At 41.2% G+C, this 18,791-nt stretch overlaps 1 protein-coding gene across 1 annotated transcript; it reads left to right on the forward strand.

The window, feature by feature from the left end:
- The first annotated feature begins 1,243 nt into the window (after positions 1-1,243).
- Positions 1,244-6,065, forward strand: HMGN2 (high mobility group nucleosomal binding domain 2). The gene is made up of 6 exons (XM_081869892.1): positions 1,244-1,575; positions 3,881-3,925; positions 4,271-4,300; positions 4,490-4,540; positions 4,698-4,793; positions 5,156-6,065. The coding sequence occupies exons 1-6, from the start codon at positions 1,561-1,563 to the stop codon at positions 5,189-5,191; spliced, it is 273 nt and encodes a 90-aa protein (XP_081726018.1). The 5' UTR covers positions 1,244-1,560; the 3' UTR covers positions 5,192-6,065.
- The last annotated feature ends 12,726 nt before the right edge of the window (positions 6,066-18,791 follow it).

Here is an 18,791-nt window from a genome sequence, read left to right on the forward strand (position 1 = left end):
ATCACTGCAACTCTCTCATTTAACTTCACCCTGAACCTTTACCACTTAATAGTGCAAGCTGTAATGATGTTGCATGGTGTGTCCATTGCAAGGCAAGTTATGTTAAGGGAGACACTACATACGATGACAGATCCAATGTGGGCAACATGCCTTTTTCTGCAGGTATTCCATATCTGTCCCTGCCTCTTTCTAACTGCTGGGGTTTGGGGTGGGTATTCTACCAGCTGCAGGACAGAATGGTGCTGAAAAGGACAGCTCCTCACCTGGCCCCTGCCAAGGAAGCGTCTTCGGTAAAAGTGTCCCCGCGCCACAAGAATGCTTCCGTTCCCCCTCTTTCTCCCTTTGGAGAGGGGGAAGGCGAGGCGGCTGCTGCACCTGAGGCCCTTTGCTGCTCGCTCTTGAGGGAGACCCTGCCAGTTCGTAGTCAAGGTTGAAAAGGAAGAGGGCGCTGTGGGTTGCGTTCTGCCCTCCTCAGCTAGGCAGTGACCGCACCTTCCTTTCCCTTCGAGCGCTAGAAGAGGCCACCATCTTCTTCCACCCAAGCTCCCACCCAGATTTCTTCTTCTTGTTGTTGTTGTTGTTGGCTTGGAGGGCCAGGAAGAACAGGGGAAAGGCCCTTTCTCGGAAACCTTTTCTTCCTGCCTGCGCCTTCGCAGGAGAGGCGCGCCATGGCTTGTGCAGGTGCGCCAGGCAGGTCGGTCTTTCGCCCTCCTGCAGCGAGAGAGAGACACTGCACTGGCTTCTCAGCGGTAACTTTCGACCGCAAGCTTTATGTACGCTTACCTGGGCGCAAGTCCAGTCACCGCGCCAGAGGAGTTGTGAAGATTACGCAGAGAGCTCCTTCTCAACCAAGAGGATTTATATTATTTAATTAATTAATTTTGCAGTGCGTTTTTTTAAAACCCAAGAGAAATTATTGTTTTTTTATTATTTTTAATGGAGGGGGGAGGCAGCAAGAGTGCTATGAGAATCTACGAAATGCATTTTTCTTTCTTGCGTACATACGTAACGAAAAAGAGGTCCGGGTTATTATTAAAAATAAAAATAAAATTCTATACGGCGCCGAGGGTCGGTCTGAGTATTGCCATTTATTGTTGTCATTAAAACAAATTCGCGCCGTGGTCGAAAGACCGAGCAACAGCTCTTGCAGGGAGGATTTACTAGTTGCGCGCGCGCCCCCTTCGCTCCTCGCCTCCCCTCGCAGCGCCCGCCCTGGCTGGCCCTTGCCACGTGACGCGCTCTGTCCAATAGGCAGCCGGGGCGGTGGGGATCCGGCTGGAACCGGTTGGGCCGCGTCCGGCTCTATATAAAACTTTATAAACACCCGATTCAAATTAGTGGGGTCGTGAGCGACACGAGCGAACCCAACAAACGGAGCCCCCCTTTCTCTCTTTTCCTCTTCTGCTCTTCCTTGCTGCGCGGCTTCTCTGCACCCCCCTCCTTTTTTTTTTTTACAGGCGGTTGAGTTTCTCCCTTCCCTCCTACAGAGACCGCGCTTTTATATTTCCAACCCAGCCTTCCTTTTTCTCTTTCTCTCCCCCTCTGTCACGCGCCGCCGACATGCCCAAGAGAAAGGTACGTGGCTGCAGCGAGAGAACCTAATGGCTCGGACGGGAGACGGGGAAGGAGGAAGTGGGGAAGAGACATGGTAGTTTGCAGAAGGAGCGGTGCTTATGCGGGGATGAGATTTAGATCAGCCGCCATTTTCTTTCCTTTCTCCTCCTCTTTCTCCCTCTCCCCCCCACCCTCCCCGGTTCTCCTTTCCTTCCTCCTCCACGAGCGGTTAACGGTTGTGAGGCGGGGGAAGAGCGCGCGCGCGCGAGGCGCCTCGACGGTGCTTCTGAGGACTTAAAAGTGAGGAGGAGGAGTGGGCGGAGCGGAGCGAGAACGACCGTTAACCGTCGCGCATTCTTGATCGCCGGGGGTAGGGAGGGGGGGGGAACTATAAGGAAGAAGAGAGAGCGAGAGAGACGGCGCGCGCGTGCGCGCGCACTCGAATGGGCGCGAGAATATTAATCATTGGCAGTTTCTCGCCCGCGCGCTCACTGAAGTCCCCACCAATAGGGAAGGGGCACGCGCCCGCCAGCGGGTGGGCAGAAGAGCAAGATATGGAAGATAAGAGACTAAGCTTAGCCGGAGCGAGCTGGCTGTTTTTTTTGGCGGGAGGGTGGTTGGCTGGAGAGAGGCACGTGCGTGGCTGGTTGTAGGTGTTTGGGCGCGCGCGTGCGCGCCCGTGCAAACATAAAGTGGGGTACGTTGGAAAAATGGGCGCGTGCGCGCACTCCCACTCGCGTTCTGTCATCCGCCTTCCCCCCCCCCGCTTCCTTCACAAATAAATACAGTAATGGGGGCGGGGGGGCCGCAGGCTTTTCTCCCCCGCCATCCCCCGCGCTCCCGAAAAGGCGGGAAGGCCAAAAAAAGCGGTAGTTTTGAAAGCCCTGGGGGAGGGGAAAGATCAGCCCTATGGAGTCCTGGCGAGAGACTTGTCAGTTGTTTGCGCGGGGGATGGAGGTTTCCCCTGTCAGTGAAGATGTTGGAGAGGCCCCGCCTCCCGCCCTACATGCGCTCCTTAGCGAATCTTTCCCGCCCCCTGCCTTCTCTCTAAGGGGGAAAGTGACCATCTTAAGTGTTGGGAGGCGAAGGAGGGTTAGAGTTGCCCACACACGTACACGTCGTGGCTTGCTTCTCTGGAGCTCTTTAGGTTGCCAAATCCGCGTTTCATTTCAAAGAGGCATTCGGGATTGTTTCCCCAATTGTGTCTTGGGAAGGAGGTGGTATGTTGGGCCCAGGGGAGTTGCCTGAGCTCTGAATCTAGGGATGACACCCTTAAGGCTTAAAGCGACAAGAGAGTCGGTACAGCCTTAAATGTCGCACAGTGAGTGGTTTCATAGGTCTGAAGAGGCACTAGGGGTAGGCAGGCAAGCAAGGTTCAAATTGCGAGATCAAAATTCCAGAAATAAGTGAGATCTTGGGTCTGTTACACAGACTCAATAGAGGTCATAGTGTTCTGAAATAAAAGGAGCCATTATGTTGCCTAGAGCTGCAGTGTTGGGGAATAAAGAATAATGCATCAAAATTAGGGGCATCTGGCAATGCTGTTATCCACACAACCCTCCCACAAACACATCTCTCATTGGGAGAACATATGGTCACTAAGGATGCAGAAATGCATACAATATAGCCATTTTTTAAAATTAGAAGATACTAGTAATAATTATATCAAATTTATTGAAATGATAATTGTCAAAAACTATGGGAACTTGCATTGAGTAAAACTTGGTTATGTAGGGACATAAATTGGAATATTGCAATAGTTGATGCTTCTGACAACACTATATAGCCCCAGGGAGCATCTTCTATGCTGCATATTTTCTTTATGCAACCAGAAAAATTATTTGATTTTTCACAAGCAATTTCTTGGTTTTCTGAGCATAGGATTTAAAATGCCAACGTGTTGATTTAAAATATAAAGGCCATAGCTTAGTAGTAAAGCATCTGCCTTGCACACATAAGGTTCCAGGTTCAATCCATGCTCCAGATAAGGCTGGGAAAGACTTGTCTGAAACCCTGGGAAGTGCTGCCAGTCAATGTAGACAATACTGAGCTAGATTGATGAATGGTTTGATTCTGTATATGGCAGCTTTCTGTACTGCATACAGGGAGGAAAAATAATATTAAGTAGTTGTGAGAGTGTGTGCTATTTTAAAATTTGAGGAAAAAGGAATCGGACAAAGATGAGATTGTCAGCTTTGCAATGCATTAAATATTTTTCTTTATGTATTTAAGTAACATCAGCTTATCCAAGTTTTTAAAACCTCCAAAGAAATTAGATTGGTGGTGTAGGGTTTCTTCAGCTGTTTCACTTTTTAATTCCTTGTAGGCTGAAGGAGATACCAAGGGTGACAAGGCCAAAGCAAAGGATGAGGTAAGGGCATTACTATATTTTTGTGTTATAGACTAAACCTGAAATCCCAAATGTATTCACTTGCCACTAAACCCCATTGAATTCAGTTGAGCTTACTTCTGAGTAGAGATGGTTAAGCTTGTGGTCTAATTTGCAAAGATTTGTATGTATCTAGCTTTCTTACCACATTGTTCTCATTTTAACCTTACCTGTCAGATGGAGATATGCTACTAGAAGTATGTTAGCTTTCTGATCTTGAAAATTGTATCAGTAGAATGTAATGTGTGTATTTGAATGCTGGATTTTAGGTCTCTATTCTAAAAACAACAACTCATTCTAATGGTTAACTTTTCTTTTTTAAAACAGCCACAGCGGAGATCAGCAAGGTTATCTGCTGTAAGTATGTTGTGTGATGGAATGTCCTTTAGGGTTGTTAGCAGTAGTAACTTCTAAAGAACTACTGATAGTCAACTCATTGACACCCTGAAAGGGATTAAGTTGGCTGTTAAGCATGACATCATATACTAAAGTGAACAAATACCTTATTGTTTCAAAACTACTTTTGAATTGTTCTGTCTTTTCTAGAAACCTGCTCCTCCAAAGCCAGAACCTAAACCTAAAAAAACAGCTCCAAAGGTAAAATTCAAATTGTATGCAATTTGAACTCGAATACATCTTTGTTCTCTTGTCTGAGATACTTATGTTCAAACAATTGTTTTAAATTGTGTGAAGTCCTTTATATCAGCAGATGTTTATGGTTTGTGAACTATTAATTATTTCCATTGATTGGCAGAAGGCTGAGAAGGTACCTAAGGGGAAGAAGGGGAAAGCTGATGCAGGCAAGGATGGAAACAATCCTGCAGAAAATGGAGATGCCAAAACAGACCAGGTATAATAGCAATATAGTAGATTTCTTTACTTTGCTAAACTAAAGTATATATTTAGTGATATGGACCAGTATGTTTCCTCCAAACTCCTTTGTTAATTTGTTGTGAAATGATTGTGTATGAATGGAATAGTATGCTCCCGATTGTATATGAGATTGCAGTTTTAAAAATTATGTAAGAAATATTTGTCTTCGTTCTTCTGCTCAAGTCTAACATCAATACTTTCTCATAATAGCTTGCATTGTGTTAATGGGTGTGTGTCTGTTTCATATAATTTACATAGATTCATGCAGACATTGGCCTATGTGGGTAGTAAGCTTGCATTAGCATAAAGAAAACTGACGGGACTGCCTTTGTCTTTCAGGCACAGAAAGCTGAAGGTGCTGGGGATGCCAAGTGAATTGTGTGAATTTTTGATAACTGTGTACTTCTGGTGACTGTACAGTTTGAAATACTATTTTTTATCAAGTTTTATAACAATGCAGAATTTTGTTTTACTTTTTTTTTAAAGCTATGTTGTTAGCACACAGAACGCTTCGTTGTTGTGTTTTGGGGGAAGGAGAGGGGACAAATGCCATTGACTCTGTTACTTAGAACCTGGGCTTTTTAAAGCCCCCCTTCAATTTTACAAGAGGGGGTCTACATGGACACAAGAAAGGGGGATTCCCTGATATTGTTCATCTTTGGTTTCTGAAATACTTGAGTGAACACTGAAGTTCCCAAAATGCTTGTGTCTGAGGAGAAGGTACATTTAAAACAGTACTTAGACTTCCTCTGTCTGTTCTTTCACATTGTCATTTGCATTGCATTTACCACTCCTTTGAGTGTGGCATAGGGTCTTTTGATACTTGCTCTCATAAATCAGATTCGTACTCACAGTGTCAGGCAATCCAGACTTCTGGTGTCAAATACTATGGGGTGGGGGAAGGATGGCTCTCAGATGAGCCACATTTCTTATATTGTGAATCTTCAAATTAAGAATTCTACGGTTTTGTTTTCCTCTAAAAGTCAGGGTAGGCTTGTGAAAGTTGTTAAACAACATACTAAATGTGAAAGTGTCCACCCTCACTCTAAACTTTCCCTGTTCCAAGTAAGAATTGAAGATTTCATTGGGTTTTATATAGTAACTTTACATTTTGGTAGTCCAAGAAGAAAGGGGAGTTGGAATTTGTTGTAAAACATTGCAGATTGTAGACCATGTCCTGCCTGAATACCATTGATTGATTGTTTTATGAAAAGTACCTTTAATAAAGCTGGATATTGTTTGGCTTGGACTGTTCTTTTTTTTTACTCTGTTCGCTTTGATTTCTAGTGCTTTTCTTTCAGGGTTACATTGGTGAGCTTAAATGTAAGTATATACGTTTCAAAATGGCATCACTGTCATAGAAACACACTAAGCATTGATCTACATGATCAGAAAAACCACATGGTTCAATTCTCTTGGGAATTTTCCAGTTATAAATGTAGGTGAAGGAATTGCATGACAAAATGCAAAAGTAGCATGTCAAGGAAAATTATTCTCCCCTCACCCCTGGTGCTATTTTGAATATTTTGTCATGCTTTTCCCCATCTGTGTTCTATAGTGGTATAATCTCAGAAGAGTTCTACCAGCCTTGTATTTAAGAACTAGCCCTGATACCCATAGGTGATAAGGAATTGCATGTGAGCAGACAGAGGATGGAAGCTCACAGCTGCTGTAAAAGAGGGTGTTTTGCCCCTTCTCCAAGCCCCAGTAGGCTTAGTAAACGTTTTTCAAGGCTGGTAACGTTTGTGGGCTTCTTTTGCAATACTGAGTTGTACTGTGTGCCTTTTATCTTAATGTTTAAGGCTCTAGACACTGGTGGGGAACCTTTTTCAGCCCAATGGCCTCATTTCCTTGTGAACAAACTTCCAGGGACCATATGCCAGTGGTAGTCAGGCAAAAGAGGGATAAAACAGTTTTGACTCTTTACCTTTAGACTAGGGTTGCCATACATCTGGAATCTCCCAGACATATCCGGAATACTGCAGTTGGCAGCAGTGTCCAGGTGGAAATCAACAGTATGTCCGGGAAAATCCGGACGCATGGCAGCCCATGACGGCAGGGCCATTTTTGCCGATTTTCCAGAAAAGGAGCTCAGAAACGGCAAATTTCTGTGATTTTGCCAAGAAAGCTCAAAAGCTTTTCTGTCCAGATTTTCACTGTTTGAAATATGGCAACCCTACCTTTAGACAGGAGGCTACATTCCAGCCACACACAAGTTGGAGGTTTCAGCATACATGCATAGCTCTCCAAGTAAGCAAGAAGAATTATTACAGTTCAGCAATACATTCCAGCCAGGCAAAACTACTCAACAACAGTTGGTGAAGGTTGTGCCTTAGAGTCCTCTCTTCGAGGGCCCCATGCAGCTCTGAACCTGAGGCTCCACTCATTCTGTAGACTAAATCTGCTTAGGTAAATTACAGGATTTAGTCATCTTGCCTTTATTGTTCAAAAATAATAGTGATTGATTACATGTGACTCTTGGTGGCTACAGCAGTATGGAATGGAGTAGGAATTCATGGAGAGGTATAGGGTGGACAACTCCATTTGAATGCTTAACCCAAGGTTGAATTGAAGGCCAAGAGTGTTATTACACAAGGAGTAAGCAGTGATTTGGTTTAGATCTGATCATGTTGTTAAATTAATCTTAGAATAACCAAAAAGAAAGTAGCACCATAAAAATACGGAGGATTCAAAGGCTCTAGAATGCAGTGGGACTTTCTTTTTTGTAATATGGAATCAAGTTGAATCCAGCAGGTTGAGCTGAGTGCTGAGATTCAGGTTGGGTGAGACTAAACCATCAGCTCTTTTACAGCACTTTCTATAAGTCCTCATAATGTTTTCAAAATTAGTAACTTAGCATGACCTTCCAAAAGCAGATAGGTGTTAATTTGCATAATTGGATTTTGTGACAGCAAAAAATAAAATTGGAAAATTAAAGAGTTTTGCAGATGCTTGCTGCTTTCATTAGATTTCTCTTTCCTCATAAGCACACCACTCCCAGCTCTTCTTTCCATACTATAATGCTGCTGTAGGCCTCTTCTCAGATGCATAAGTTCAGCACACAAGGAAACAAGAACTTGCACATCACTGCTAGGGCGGTACTAAATTTCCTTCTGGAAATGATACAAATCTCCAGATCTAATGTGGGTTATTTGAAACAACTATCATGTTGCCAATATCCCATTGTAGGGAAGGTGCTTAAGAGGGTGGTGCTGGCTAAGCTCTTCTCTGTTCTTGTAGGAAATGTTTAGACCCTTTCCAGTCTGGATTCAGGCCTGGTTTGGCATCTGTACCAGCTTTGGTCATGCTGATGGATGGGGAAGGCAACCTTGTTAATTGTGGATCTCTGCAGCTTTTGATACCATCCACCAGGGTATCCTGAGCAGCTCTGAGATAGGTGTTGGAAGCACAGTGTTGCAACCATTATCGGCCCTTTTCGTTTTGAACTGGTAAGTTTACAGGGTTCTGACACCAGTGGTGTTGAAACATTTGGTGGTGTCATTGGGGGATTGGAGTGGCATCAGTATGCTCTCTATACAAGCCAGGTGAAGCTGTGCAGGTTCTGGACTCATGCCTGAATTTAGTGGTGTGCCAGTGAATCCCAAAAAGATTGAGGTCCTGTGAGTAGATAGTTTCCAGATCCAGAAATCGGGCAAATTGCTTGTTCTAGATGGGGTTGCACTCCCTCTGAAGGAATGTAGTTCGCACTCTGGAAAGGGAGTTTGTAAGCCTACATGTGTTAAACAACTTTTGTTCTAAATTATTCAAAGAATAATTTCTCTAGTACATAATACCCTTTCAAGGCTACGTCCTTGTACAATGACTCAGCACTGCAATCATTTTCCCCAGTTGATTCCTGTATGATACCATGGCGTTGCCTGGGTGTTTCTGTGGAGCGATGTTTTCATGAGTCCTTGGTGTAGACTTCTGGTCCTCCCCCCCCTGCACCTCCCACACATTCCATCCCTGTTTTCTTCCATATCCACATGCAGCACCTGATTACAGTCTCCCTTAACCAGATGTACTCCAAATCGCACTTCCATCTCATTCTCCCTGTTTCTCTCCCCGCCCTTCTTAACTGCTTCAACTTTCACTTTCCCAACATCCCAAATCCCTTAGTAACAGTTGCCAAGACTACCCATAACTGTCTCACACTTAACTATTTACATTTAACTTAGTCCCTGTTTTCCAAAACAAAAATGGTAAACTTGTCAACACAAACATGCATGCATAAAAGTACTTCTGCCACACCTACGTTACAGCTGTTCTTGAGCAGCAAAATCCTAGCCTGATGGCCTATGGGCTGGTAACCTCTAGAAAGTATTGGTGTAATGGGCTGGTTTTCAGACTGGTTTAGTAGCTATAGATACAAATTGCAATAGTCTCTTGTTGAATATGACCATAAGCATGTAATGCCTCTTCTGAAGTTAGTGCAGTGGCTGCCAATATACTGCAAGGCCCAACTCAGGATATATTTGTATTGAAAGCCCTATACAACTTGGACCCTGGAGACCTGAGAGGACAGCTGCTCCTATACAGACCTTCTCACTTAGTAAGATTTACCAGGAAGGCCCTCCTAGCTGTAGCATCTCAAGCTGGAGCAAATTGAAGTAAAAATGAGAGAGCTTTCTTGGTGATGACACCCCAGCTCTCAAGCTCCCTGCAGAGTTTTGGCCTCCAATTGAAGATCTGGCTTTTTTTCTGGGATATGCGCTAAAGTTTGGTGCCAGGATGGATATACTGTTGCTAGTTGTAATTCGTCTGCTTTTTATGTGAGTTCTATTGCTGTTTTAACAATTTGTAAATTTTAGTATATATATTTTTTTGTCACTGATGATGTAAGTCATCTTGTGAAGACAGAATCTCTGAAAGGTGGGATAAAAATCTATATCAATAAATAGATTTGCTGGCCACATTTGTAAAGTGTGCCCCTTTCTGTATCTGGCTGGTCAAGGTAATTAACATGAATATACAGTCCGAAGCATAGGCTCAATTTATGCACACGCTCAATGCAGTAATCGGATGAGTCCCCCCCCCCCCCACATTGGGGGTTCTGGTAAAACATTTTTCTACATTGTGGTCTTTGATGTTCTACTCATCAAGTTTATATGTCCCTGATAATTGATTTTTTACATGAATAATGGAAGGTAAATATGTAGTTAATTGTAGTTTGGTATTTAATTATTCAGCTTTGAGGAGTAAAATAAGTTGCTATGCCCAAATTGTAAAATTAAATTTGAATCAAATTATAAATGAGATTTCTTTTGATATTGAAAGGTGGGGACCTCTAAACCTCTCCCTTTGGGAAAAGGTTAATGTCCTCAAAATGAATGTTGTTCCAAAGCTTTTACACATTCTTAGAGGATTACCAATATATATTTCCAAATTATACTTCCAAAAAATAAATCTTGTCTGTCACCAAAAATATCACTGCATAAAATGCAACTTCCAACTCAGGAAGGCGGCTTTGGGCTCCCAAATCTGGAATCATATCAGCAGGCTTACCTGCTGAGTAAGACTAATTATTGGAGAGCTAGCAGGAATCCCAATTGGGCTTCTCTCGAATATAGTTTCTGTGAACCTCTTGTAGGGTGGACTAAACTCGGCTCCAATTTTATGAAATATCCTATTATCCTGGAGACTATTAAAGCACCTATACAAATTTGGATGAATATAAATAAAAATAATAAGGATGACCCCTATCAGCATGAGAAATAAACAATATGGGCCAACCCAAAATTGAAAATCAAGTAATAATTTGGCAAAATTGGATGAAAAAAGGTATTTTGACATTGAATCAATTAATTGATGAAAATTATAAATTTGTGGAATATAAGACTTTGCAAGTAAAGTACGGATTAGCCAGTGAAACACAATGGCAATGCATCCAATTGAAACATAAGTTGGAAAGGCAGTTTGGCCCTGACGCTATAGCAGCATCGGAAACACCCATGCTGCTACAAGATTTAATCTCTGCAACAAAAACAAAAAAACTCTACACTTGCACTATATAAAACCCTACTCAACAGGAAGAAATATGATTTAGAATGTGATAGACAAAAATGGAGTGAAGAGTTAGGGGTACAGATAACAAATGATATATGGGAGTCAAGTATAAAATCAACAGAAATAGCCTCTATGGATCTAAGACTTATTCAACAGAAAATAATATTCAGAGTCCACTGGACTCCAGCAAAACTCTACCAGAAGAAAATAACAAATGCAGACAACTGCTGGAGATGTGGGAGTAAAAATGCGAACTTAGTACATATGTTGATTAACTGCCCGATGATAAGATCATTTTGATGTGAGGTGAGGAAATTTATAGCAAGAGTAATAAAAAGAAATTGTTATTTAGGGGAACTGAATTTAATTCTAAATTATATTCCGGAATCGGAGATTTTAAGGGGTCAAAAAAATGGATGTACCGTGCTATATTAGAAGCAAAAAAACTTGTTTTGATGAATTGGAAGAGCTGCAAAAAGATTCCATTGAGCACATGGATTGATAATATTGACAGATTAGCTACATATGAACGAATTGCATGTTGGCGCAAAATAAGAATGGATCTGGAGAAATCTGGAATGAATATTTAAGCGATAAGGCGGATAATGGTGGGGAGGAGAGAGAGGTGGGAAAATATTGTTTAAAAAGGTGTTAGTCATAGGTATATCAGTGTATTCAAATCTGAATTGTCAATTTGTGTTATTGTTACCATGGCTTTTGTTGTATGTGTCTTTTGCGGGTGATGTTTGTATTGAAAAAATGATTAAATAATTTTTTTTTTAATGCTCAAAACAACTTTTCCAGAAGTTAAGATCAAAATGTAATGCTGTTTCCAAAACCTATGGGTGCTGCCTGGATAGAATGGATTTTGTAACCTTAGGATAAGCAGTACAAGCCAGATTTTATATTATGTGCTTGAAGCCACCCTTAAATTTATTTCTTCCCTATTTGATTCCATCAATAAAGCGGTGGTTACTCTATTTAGCATCTCATTTACTAATTTGAACTGGCCAGTCTTGATAGATTTTACTTGTCACATGGTTTGATTTGTTGTGCTTTTAGTTTGGTGAATTCCCAACTCTTGTCAACCCCAGCCAGGTCAGAGATGGCGGAGGTTGTACTCTGGCAACATCTGGAGGTCCACATTAGTTTTATTTATTTAACAATATGCGTACAGTATACCTTGGGATGCGGGTGGCGCTGTGGTGTAAACCACTGAGCCTTGGGCTTGCCAGTCGGAAGGTCGGCGGTTCGAATCCCCGCGACGGGGTGAGCTCCTGTTGTTTGGCCCCAGCTCCTGCCAACCTAGCAGTTCGAAATCACGTCAAAGTGCAAGTAGATAAATAGGTACCGCTCTGGCGGGAAGATAAACGGCGTTTCCGTGCGCTGCTCTGGTTCGCCAGAAACAGCTAAGTCATGCTGGCCACATGACCCGGAAGCTGTACGCCAGCTCCCTCAGCCAGTAAAGTGAGATGAGCGCCGCAACCCCAGAGTCGTTTGTGACTGGACTTAACTGTCAGGGGTCCTTTACCTTTACCTTTTTTTAATACAGCATACCATTTGATTGTAGTGGAACCTCTAAGCGGTTTACAAGAAATATTAAAATTATCTTTCTCCTTTCTTAGTTAATATTCAGCAGAACTCAAAGATTGTAAGAGTTTACTCAGTTGAAAAGGATTGTGGTAAGTTTTGCCTTTGGTGATTTGTATTTTTATTTTACTTATCCTTTTAAAGTATACTGCTCTCCACAAATGTGCCTGTAAAAACTATTGCTGAGAGTTTCTGATTTCTGCATGACAGTGTGCCTGGTTGCAAGTCTTCAGAACGTCAGTCACTTTCTTCATGCTATACAATCCCTTGCTTGCCCATACCTCCCAGATGTTTATGCCACCCTTTGGAGAGAGAAATAAATTTGTATCTGCTAGAACCCAACTATGGAATTTAGAGAAAGAAGCAATCAGAATTGAGACAATACATTGGCACTTCAATGCATGTTTATTTGGAAGTAAGTTCCATTGAACTCACAGCTTTTCTAGAATTTGTAGCCTAACACCACCATCGTGAGTACATTGGTATTGTTTCCATTGAACACAATAAAATTTGCAAATATAGGATCTGACTGAAAGCAACTTTTGTACTTCGGATTCCCATAGATATGAATGTTCACATTGCAAAGAAGACTGTGTAGATTTCATTTTCAATAATGGTGCCAAAGTGTCTACTATAGACCTTGCATGTTCATGCAAACATGAGTTTTTCATGTTCAAGTAATGGATGATTTGTGCCTTCTCTTCAAATTGTAGCACAGGAAATTGTGGTTTTCAGTCTCATGATATTTGTGCATGACTGCCAAAAAAAAAAGCTTGTTTAATGAGAAATATAAATCTTTTAAAGTGGCTGTACATTGCATAACTTACCTTTACTATATTTTTAGTCCTTTTCTTCTAAGCATACTTTAGAATGTGTATTTGTCCATTTGACTAATTTAGGCAGTTTTCCAAATTAAAACTATAATTGTGCATAGAGGCTGAGGAGAGAGGACTCCTGTTTTAATCCAAATATAACAAGACTAATTGCAACAGTGTAGTGAAAGGGGCCATAGCTCAAGTACTATAGTGTCCGATTTGCATGCAGAAGTACTTAGGTTCAATCCCTGGTACTGGATTAAAAAACGAGCTGCTGACAGGTTATGGAAAAAATTCTGTCTAAGATCCTGGAAAGCTAATGCTGGATCATAGACAATAGTGAGCTAGATAGACAACAAGAGCTAGAGAGCCACAGGTTAGCTAACCTGATACAAATTTTCTGATAACTTGTATTTCTTTCCAATCCTTTTCCTTAAAAGTCAAACTTGGCACTCTTTTTATCACATTTGATTAAAATGCTTGTGGGCCCAGGCAGTTACTTTGGTGCCAAATAACTTCAGGCCTCCAGTTGTCCATTTCTGTTTCATATATTGTCCTAATACACTCTGAGATGCCTTTTAGGGGAGAAAATGCTTTTGATTGCTCCCAAAAGAAGACGATTCTCAAAACCTGTTGGTATAAATGTTTTGAGGGGTGTTACAGTGGGTTTTATTCAGTGTTCGGCCATGCTCAGAGTGGGCCTAATGGAATTAATCAACACTGCTAACTTGGGTCTATTTAATTTCAATGGGTCTACTCTGATTAGAACTTCACTGGCTACAATCCAGTAGCTTTATCATGATAAAAAATGAATTATTCTTTGTAATGACAATAATTATCATTATTGGCAAAGTCTTGGTACGTTTGATGACCAAAAAGAAATCATACTTGTATTAATAGTTCAATTCAGAAATTCAATTCAGAAATTCCAATATGAAGCTATATCTGCTTTCCTCACACAAAAGGCATTTTTAAAAAGGTTCAAGCTTTGTTACAAACAAGATTATATGGTAGATGTGCATTGCAGTTGCCTATATATAAGTGATCCACTTCATGAAGTGTGGAATGTGGAATGTGGAAGTGGGTTGCCCAATTTTTTCTTCCTTGATGGCAAACCCCACAAAGACATTTGATATGCCTTGGAGTTTCCTAATCTCCAGTCTTGTGAGAAGGGAAATCCTTGATTCCTACAGTAGATGCAAAACATACAGAGTGATCCTTTTTCAGCTCGAGTGTTTGAGTCTGTCAATTTGTTTATCATTGCAGTGAGTAATTTCCCTTCACACATGCAATATTTGGTTATATTCCAGCACTTTGCAATTTAAAAGCATCACAGAAAGCTCAGTTTAAGAAATTTTGAAGATGTCAAGTAAGTCCCTTTGGAAATTATCTTCTATGCTGGTCAGTTGCAGAATTGTGCACATTAGAAACAAAAGAGTTGTGTGTGGGGTTTTTTAAAAGAGAAAACTTTAAATTTCCTATGTATTGGCATAATCTTGCAAAACTATTTAATTGCCCAACAGGGAGGAAGTATTCCCCTTTTCTCTCTCTCTTAAAGTAGACCAATTGAAGTTAGCGTAACCTGTCTATTAATTTGCCTATTAATAAAAGTGGGATGTTACATATGGAGGAATTTGGCAATGGGTTATTGGAGCCTTCTCTCAAAACGAACTGGAACTGACACATTTTATGCAGTCTTGGTCCAGTGAAATGGGGCACAGTGTATTTTATTCCTAAAACAACAACAACTCAAATGAATTCCCAAGTGTTGAATTATTTCATCCTATCACAAACTAAGGGACTGTTTTTGAATTTGGTGAGTCTGGGCTCAAATTGCAGCTCTTAGGGGAATAATTGCTTTGTATGTTTTTATCTTAATTGCAATTACTTGCAATATGCTACCTCGAATAGCAGGAAGGTCCCTCAGGTAAACCCTTAAAAAGGCATCTAGGAAAAAAGAATGTCAAAAACATAAAAACTCCATTAATGACAATTCCATAAACTAAAATAACTGATTATGATCTGTTGTGTCCATTTTATTCAGTTTTAAAATATGCTGCTCTTCAACCAGTTAGGCAAATCTGTACATTTTGGTTTCTCTCAGGCTGGGTTTACATTACTATCTTAAAGCAGAGCTAGGTTGCTTTCCCCCCAATTTGAATCTAAGCTGGTTTAGCGGGGAATGCATCAAAATGCAGTCTTTTGCAAGGAATGACAGGATAGATAAGGATTGTGGCTGTGTATACTGCTTCCCAAAGCAGCAGTGAGAGCTCACTAGATGCATAGTAAACAGGACTGTGTACACAGCCTCAATTTCTCGTTTTCCAAATCTTAAGTTCAGTTCTCCACATTCCCATAACAGTTTGTGATTCAGAAAAATGTCTCCTGAAAATTCATCATCATTTTAGTGTGAACTTCTCATAGAAATTTTTGTATGCCATTTTCTTAATATATACATTTTTGCAAAGCAGGGTTCCCTTCTTTAAAGCATTTGTGTGTGTTATTTTCACTAATGTATGCCTTTTATGCACCCTGTATTTGCATTTTTATACTCATTGCTTCATTGGAGAACAACACTGTAAATTTTGAAGGCTGGCTGTGCTTTGATTTGCTGATGATCTTGGAAAGTGTGAATTAGGTAGATCCACCTTTAAATGCAAACCAAAATGATGATCTCCCACAACCCTATTTTCAACCTTTACCTTATTAAGACTAGAATTCTGTGTGCTTAACTGGGAGTAAACCTTATTAAACTCGGTGGAACTTACTTCTGAGTAGATAGCTATAAGATTGCCCTGTAAAATAGCACTCTTTCCACAGCAACCGCACAAGATTCAGAAGAGCTGGTTTACGCTTTATGCAACAAACATGTTTGGCATAGCTGCAGCAGTGTTGTGCTAGTGTTGCACCAGTATTTCCTGCTGTGAGGACACATTGTGCAAGAAAGACACACATCTCCAAACACACAGTTGCTCCAGCTGCTGCGCCGGACAGGCTGCTGACAAAGAGAATATATTAAATGGCTTTTGCTTATCGAGAAAGCTCAACAATTAAACAAGTCATTGTTATTTTATTGCAGTGAAATCACACTGCAACTTTAAAAGGGATGGCTTCTTGTCATGTACCTAGTTTGAACGCCTGGAACTCTATTTTAACAGAAAACAGTTTGTTTCCACAATGAATTGATAGAGACTGCTTGAAATAGCCTAGGTTAAACATCTGCAGTGATGTAATGTATTCCACTGGAGTGGTGTCTTGACTCAAAGTTGAAGGCAAGATACAAACCATCAGACAAATCTCCACATTTAATGTCTACTGTAAACACAGTACTGCCTGGCTTTGGTCCACAAGGTCATTTCGCTAACGCATTTAAATAAGAACCATTTTGTTCTGCAGTTCAGTGTCGGACAAAAAAATATGTTGTTCACCTCACTGTCCACTGTGGGGGAATTTTACACCATTAATTACCTTATTATCATGTTACGACAGTAATATCTTGCAGGTGGGGATTAGGCTTGTAGGTGATGTCTATTTTATTTTTTATTTTTGCAATTTATATTCCACCTTTCCTCTAAGAAGCTCAAAGTAGCGTACATAGTTCTCGGCTTCATGTTATCCTCACAGCATCCCTTAAAGGTAGGTTGAGTTGAGAGTGAGTGACGAGCCCAACATGTGTTATGAGTTTAAAAAGCAATTTCCCTCCTTGCAGATAACAGGGCTCTTTCAGACTGGAAAGAAAAAGTGATCCCTTATCTCTTTCCCACTTCTGGAAACTTCCTACGCATGTGGTATATGCTATAGCAATAAGCCTCTCAGTTTTGGAGTTGGCAACCAGTTCCCAAGCTGTAATTCTTGATAGCACCACAGAGGAGGTTTCAGCCAGATGGGAAAGCAGCAAATGGTGTCCCTTTTCCATCTTCTGAATCCTGCCCTACTTTGAGCTCCAGCAGAGTGCTCCAAGCTCCTCTTTCAAGTGGCCTGGAGTTCTGAACAAGAATACTGCTGTCCAGGGCTGGGGATTCTCACTGCAACATTTTATTGCAGCCCTCCCTTCTCATATCCAGCAGCTGTTTATCCCTCCTGGGTTTGTCAAATTCCTTTTGAAGTCACCTAAGCTGATGAGTTTATGGAATTCACTGCCAATAGCCAATTGTATTCTCTGTGCAGACGTACTTTCTGCCTACCCTAAATATACTCCCAGTCAACTTCATAGGCTGGCCCCTAGTTCTAGGATTATGGGGGCACAATATGAAGTCCTTTTTATCCATTTTCTCCACACCATGCATAATTTTATCAGACTTGATCATGTCTCTACCCCACCCCCCTTAGTAATATATTTTTTCTAAACACCTGAGAGCCCAAAACTCTTCCAGCGATTCCTATAAGCACAGTGTTCCAACCTTTATTTTGGTTGCTGCACTTTTTCCACCTCTTATATATGGTGGGATGACCAGAACTGTTCAATGTATTCCAAATGTTGTCACGTGGCAAATTTATTTGAGGGCATTACTATAATGCCAATCTTATTACCAGTCCCTTTCCTAATAGTGCCCAATAGGATGGAATTTGCCTTTTCACAGCTGCCACAAACTGAGTTGATGTTGTAACTGATCCATCCACCGTAACCCACAGATCTCTTTCCTATTTAAAGCCATTTAGCCCCATCTCTATGGGTGTATTTGCCCTGATTTACACATGAAACCTTACTTACCATTTTGTTCCCCATTCATCTAGTTTGAAAATATTATTTTGGAGTTCTTTACAGTCCACTTGGGTTACATGTCTGAATAATCCTTTTCACTCGCCATACATCTTATCAGGGACTGCTTTTAAAACCTGTTTAGTTTTCAGCAACAGTTGGGATGCAATTGTGAAAGAGGTCAGGGAATTTTCACTGTAAGCTTTGATCGTGCCCTATTGTGGCCTATAGGGGGTGTTTCACACTTGACTTAAGTGGCTGTTATTTCAGTAAGGTTTGTAACTCGAATATAAAATCTTCATTCACCAGAATGCACACTCGTGTTGCAAATGCCACCCCTCCATATTCACATAAATAATGGTTAGATAGTAACATATATGTCATCTAGTCGGCCACTGTGAGAAAAGGATGCTGAACTAGATGGGCAATTGGCTTGATCCAGCAGGCTCTTATAAACCTGAAAAAGGTCCTGCTGCTGAGAATTTACAGTCGCCTGAAATTTCTTCAACAGTGGAACTGAGGAATTGGGACTATCTTCTTTGATTGGGAGGAAATCTGTCAGTTGAGATTTCTGTATTGCGGGGGATTGGACTAGATGACCCTTGGGTTCTCTTCCAACAATTCTAAGGTGTGTGCCTGAAGGTTGTGTGAAAAGGCTCCTAGTCTAATATTTTGCTAGCCTTCTTTTTCTCTGTGGTCATATGCCTATTCTACCACGTGGTGGCGCCAGCAAACTATTAAACCAGTGGCTGAAACCAATCTGGAAGGAATCTGTGGGCTCTAGCACTGGAATTAAAAGACAGAGGCTTAAAATGCAACAATATTCTATATTTCCTTTCCATTCCATACCCCAGACACTCAGTAT

Source organism: Podarcis erhardii, assembly GCF_964252035.2.
Source record: "Podarcis erhardii genome assembly, chromosome: 7".
NCBI lineage: Eukaryota > Metazoa > Chordata > Lepidosauria > Squamata > Lacertidae > Podarcis > Podarcis erhardii.

What these genes read in the sequence shown, in the direction of transcription:
- HMGN2 (XM_081869892.1), top strand. An exon ending in CTAAAAAAACAGCTCCAAAG is followed by an intron (nt 4,541 to 4,697) that starts GTAAAATTCAAA and finishes ATTGATTGGCAG; the next exon opens with AAGGCTGAGAAGGTACCTAA. An exon ending in GAGATGCCAAAACAGACCAG is followed by an intron (nt 4,794 to 5,155) that starts GTATAATAGCAA and finishes TTTGTCTTTCAG; the next exon opens with GCACAGAAAGCTGAAGGTGC.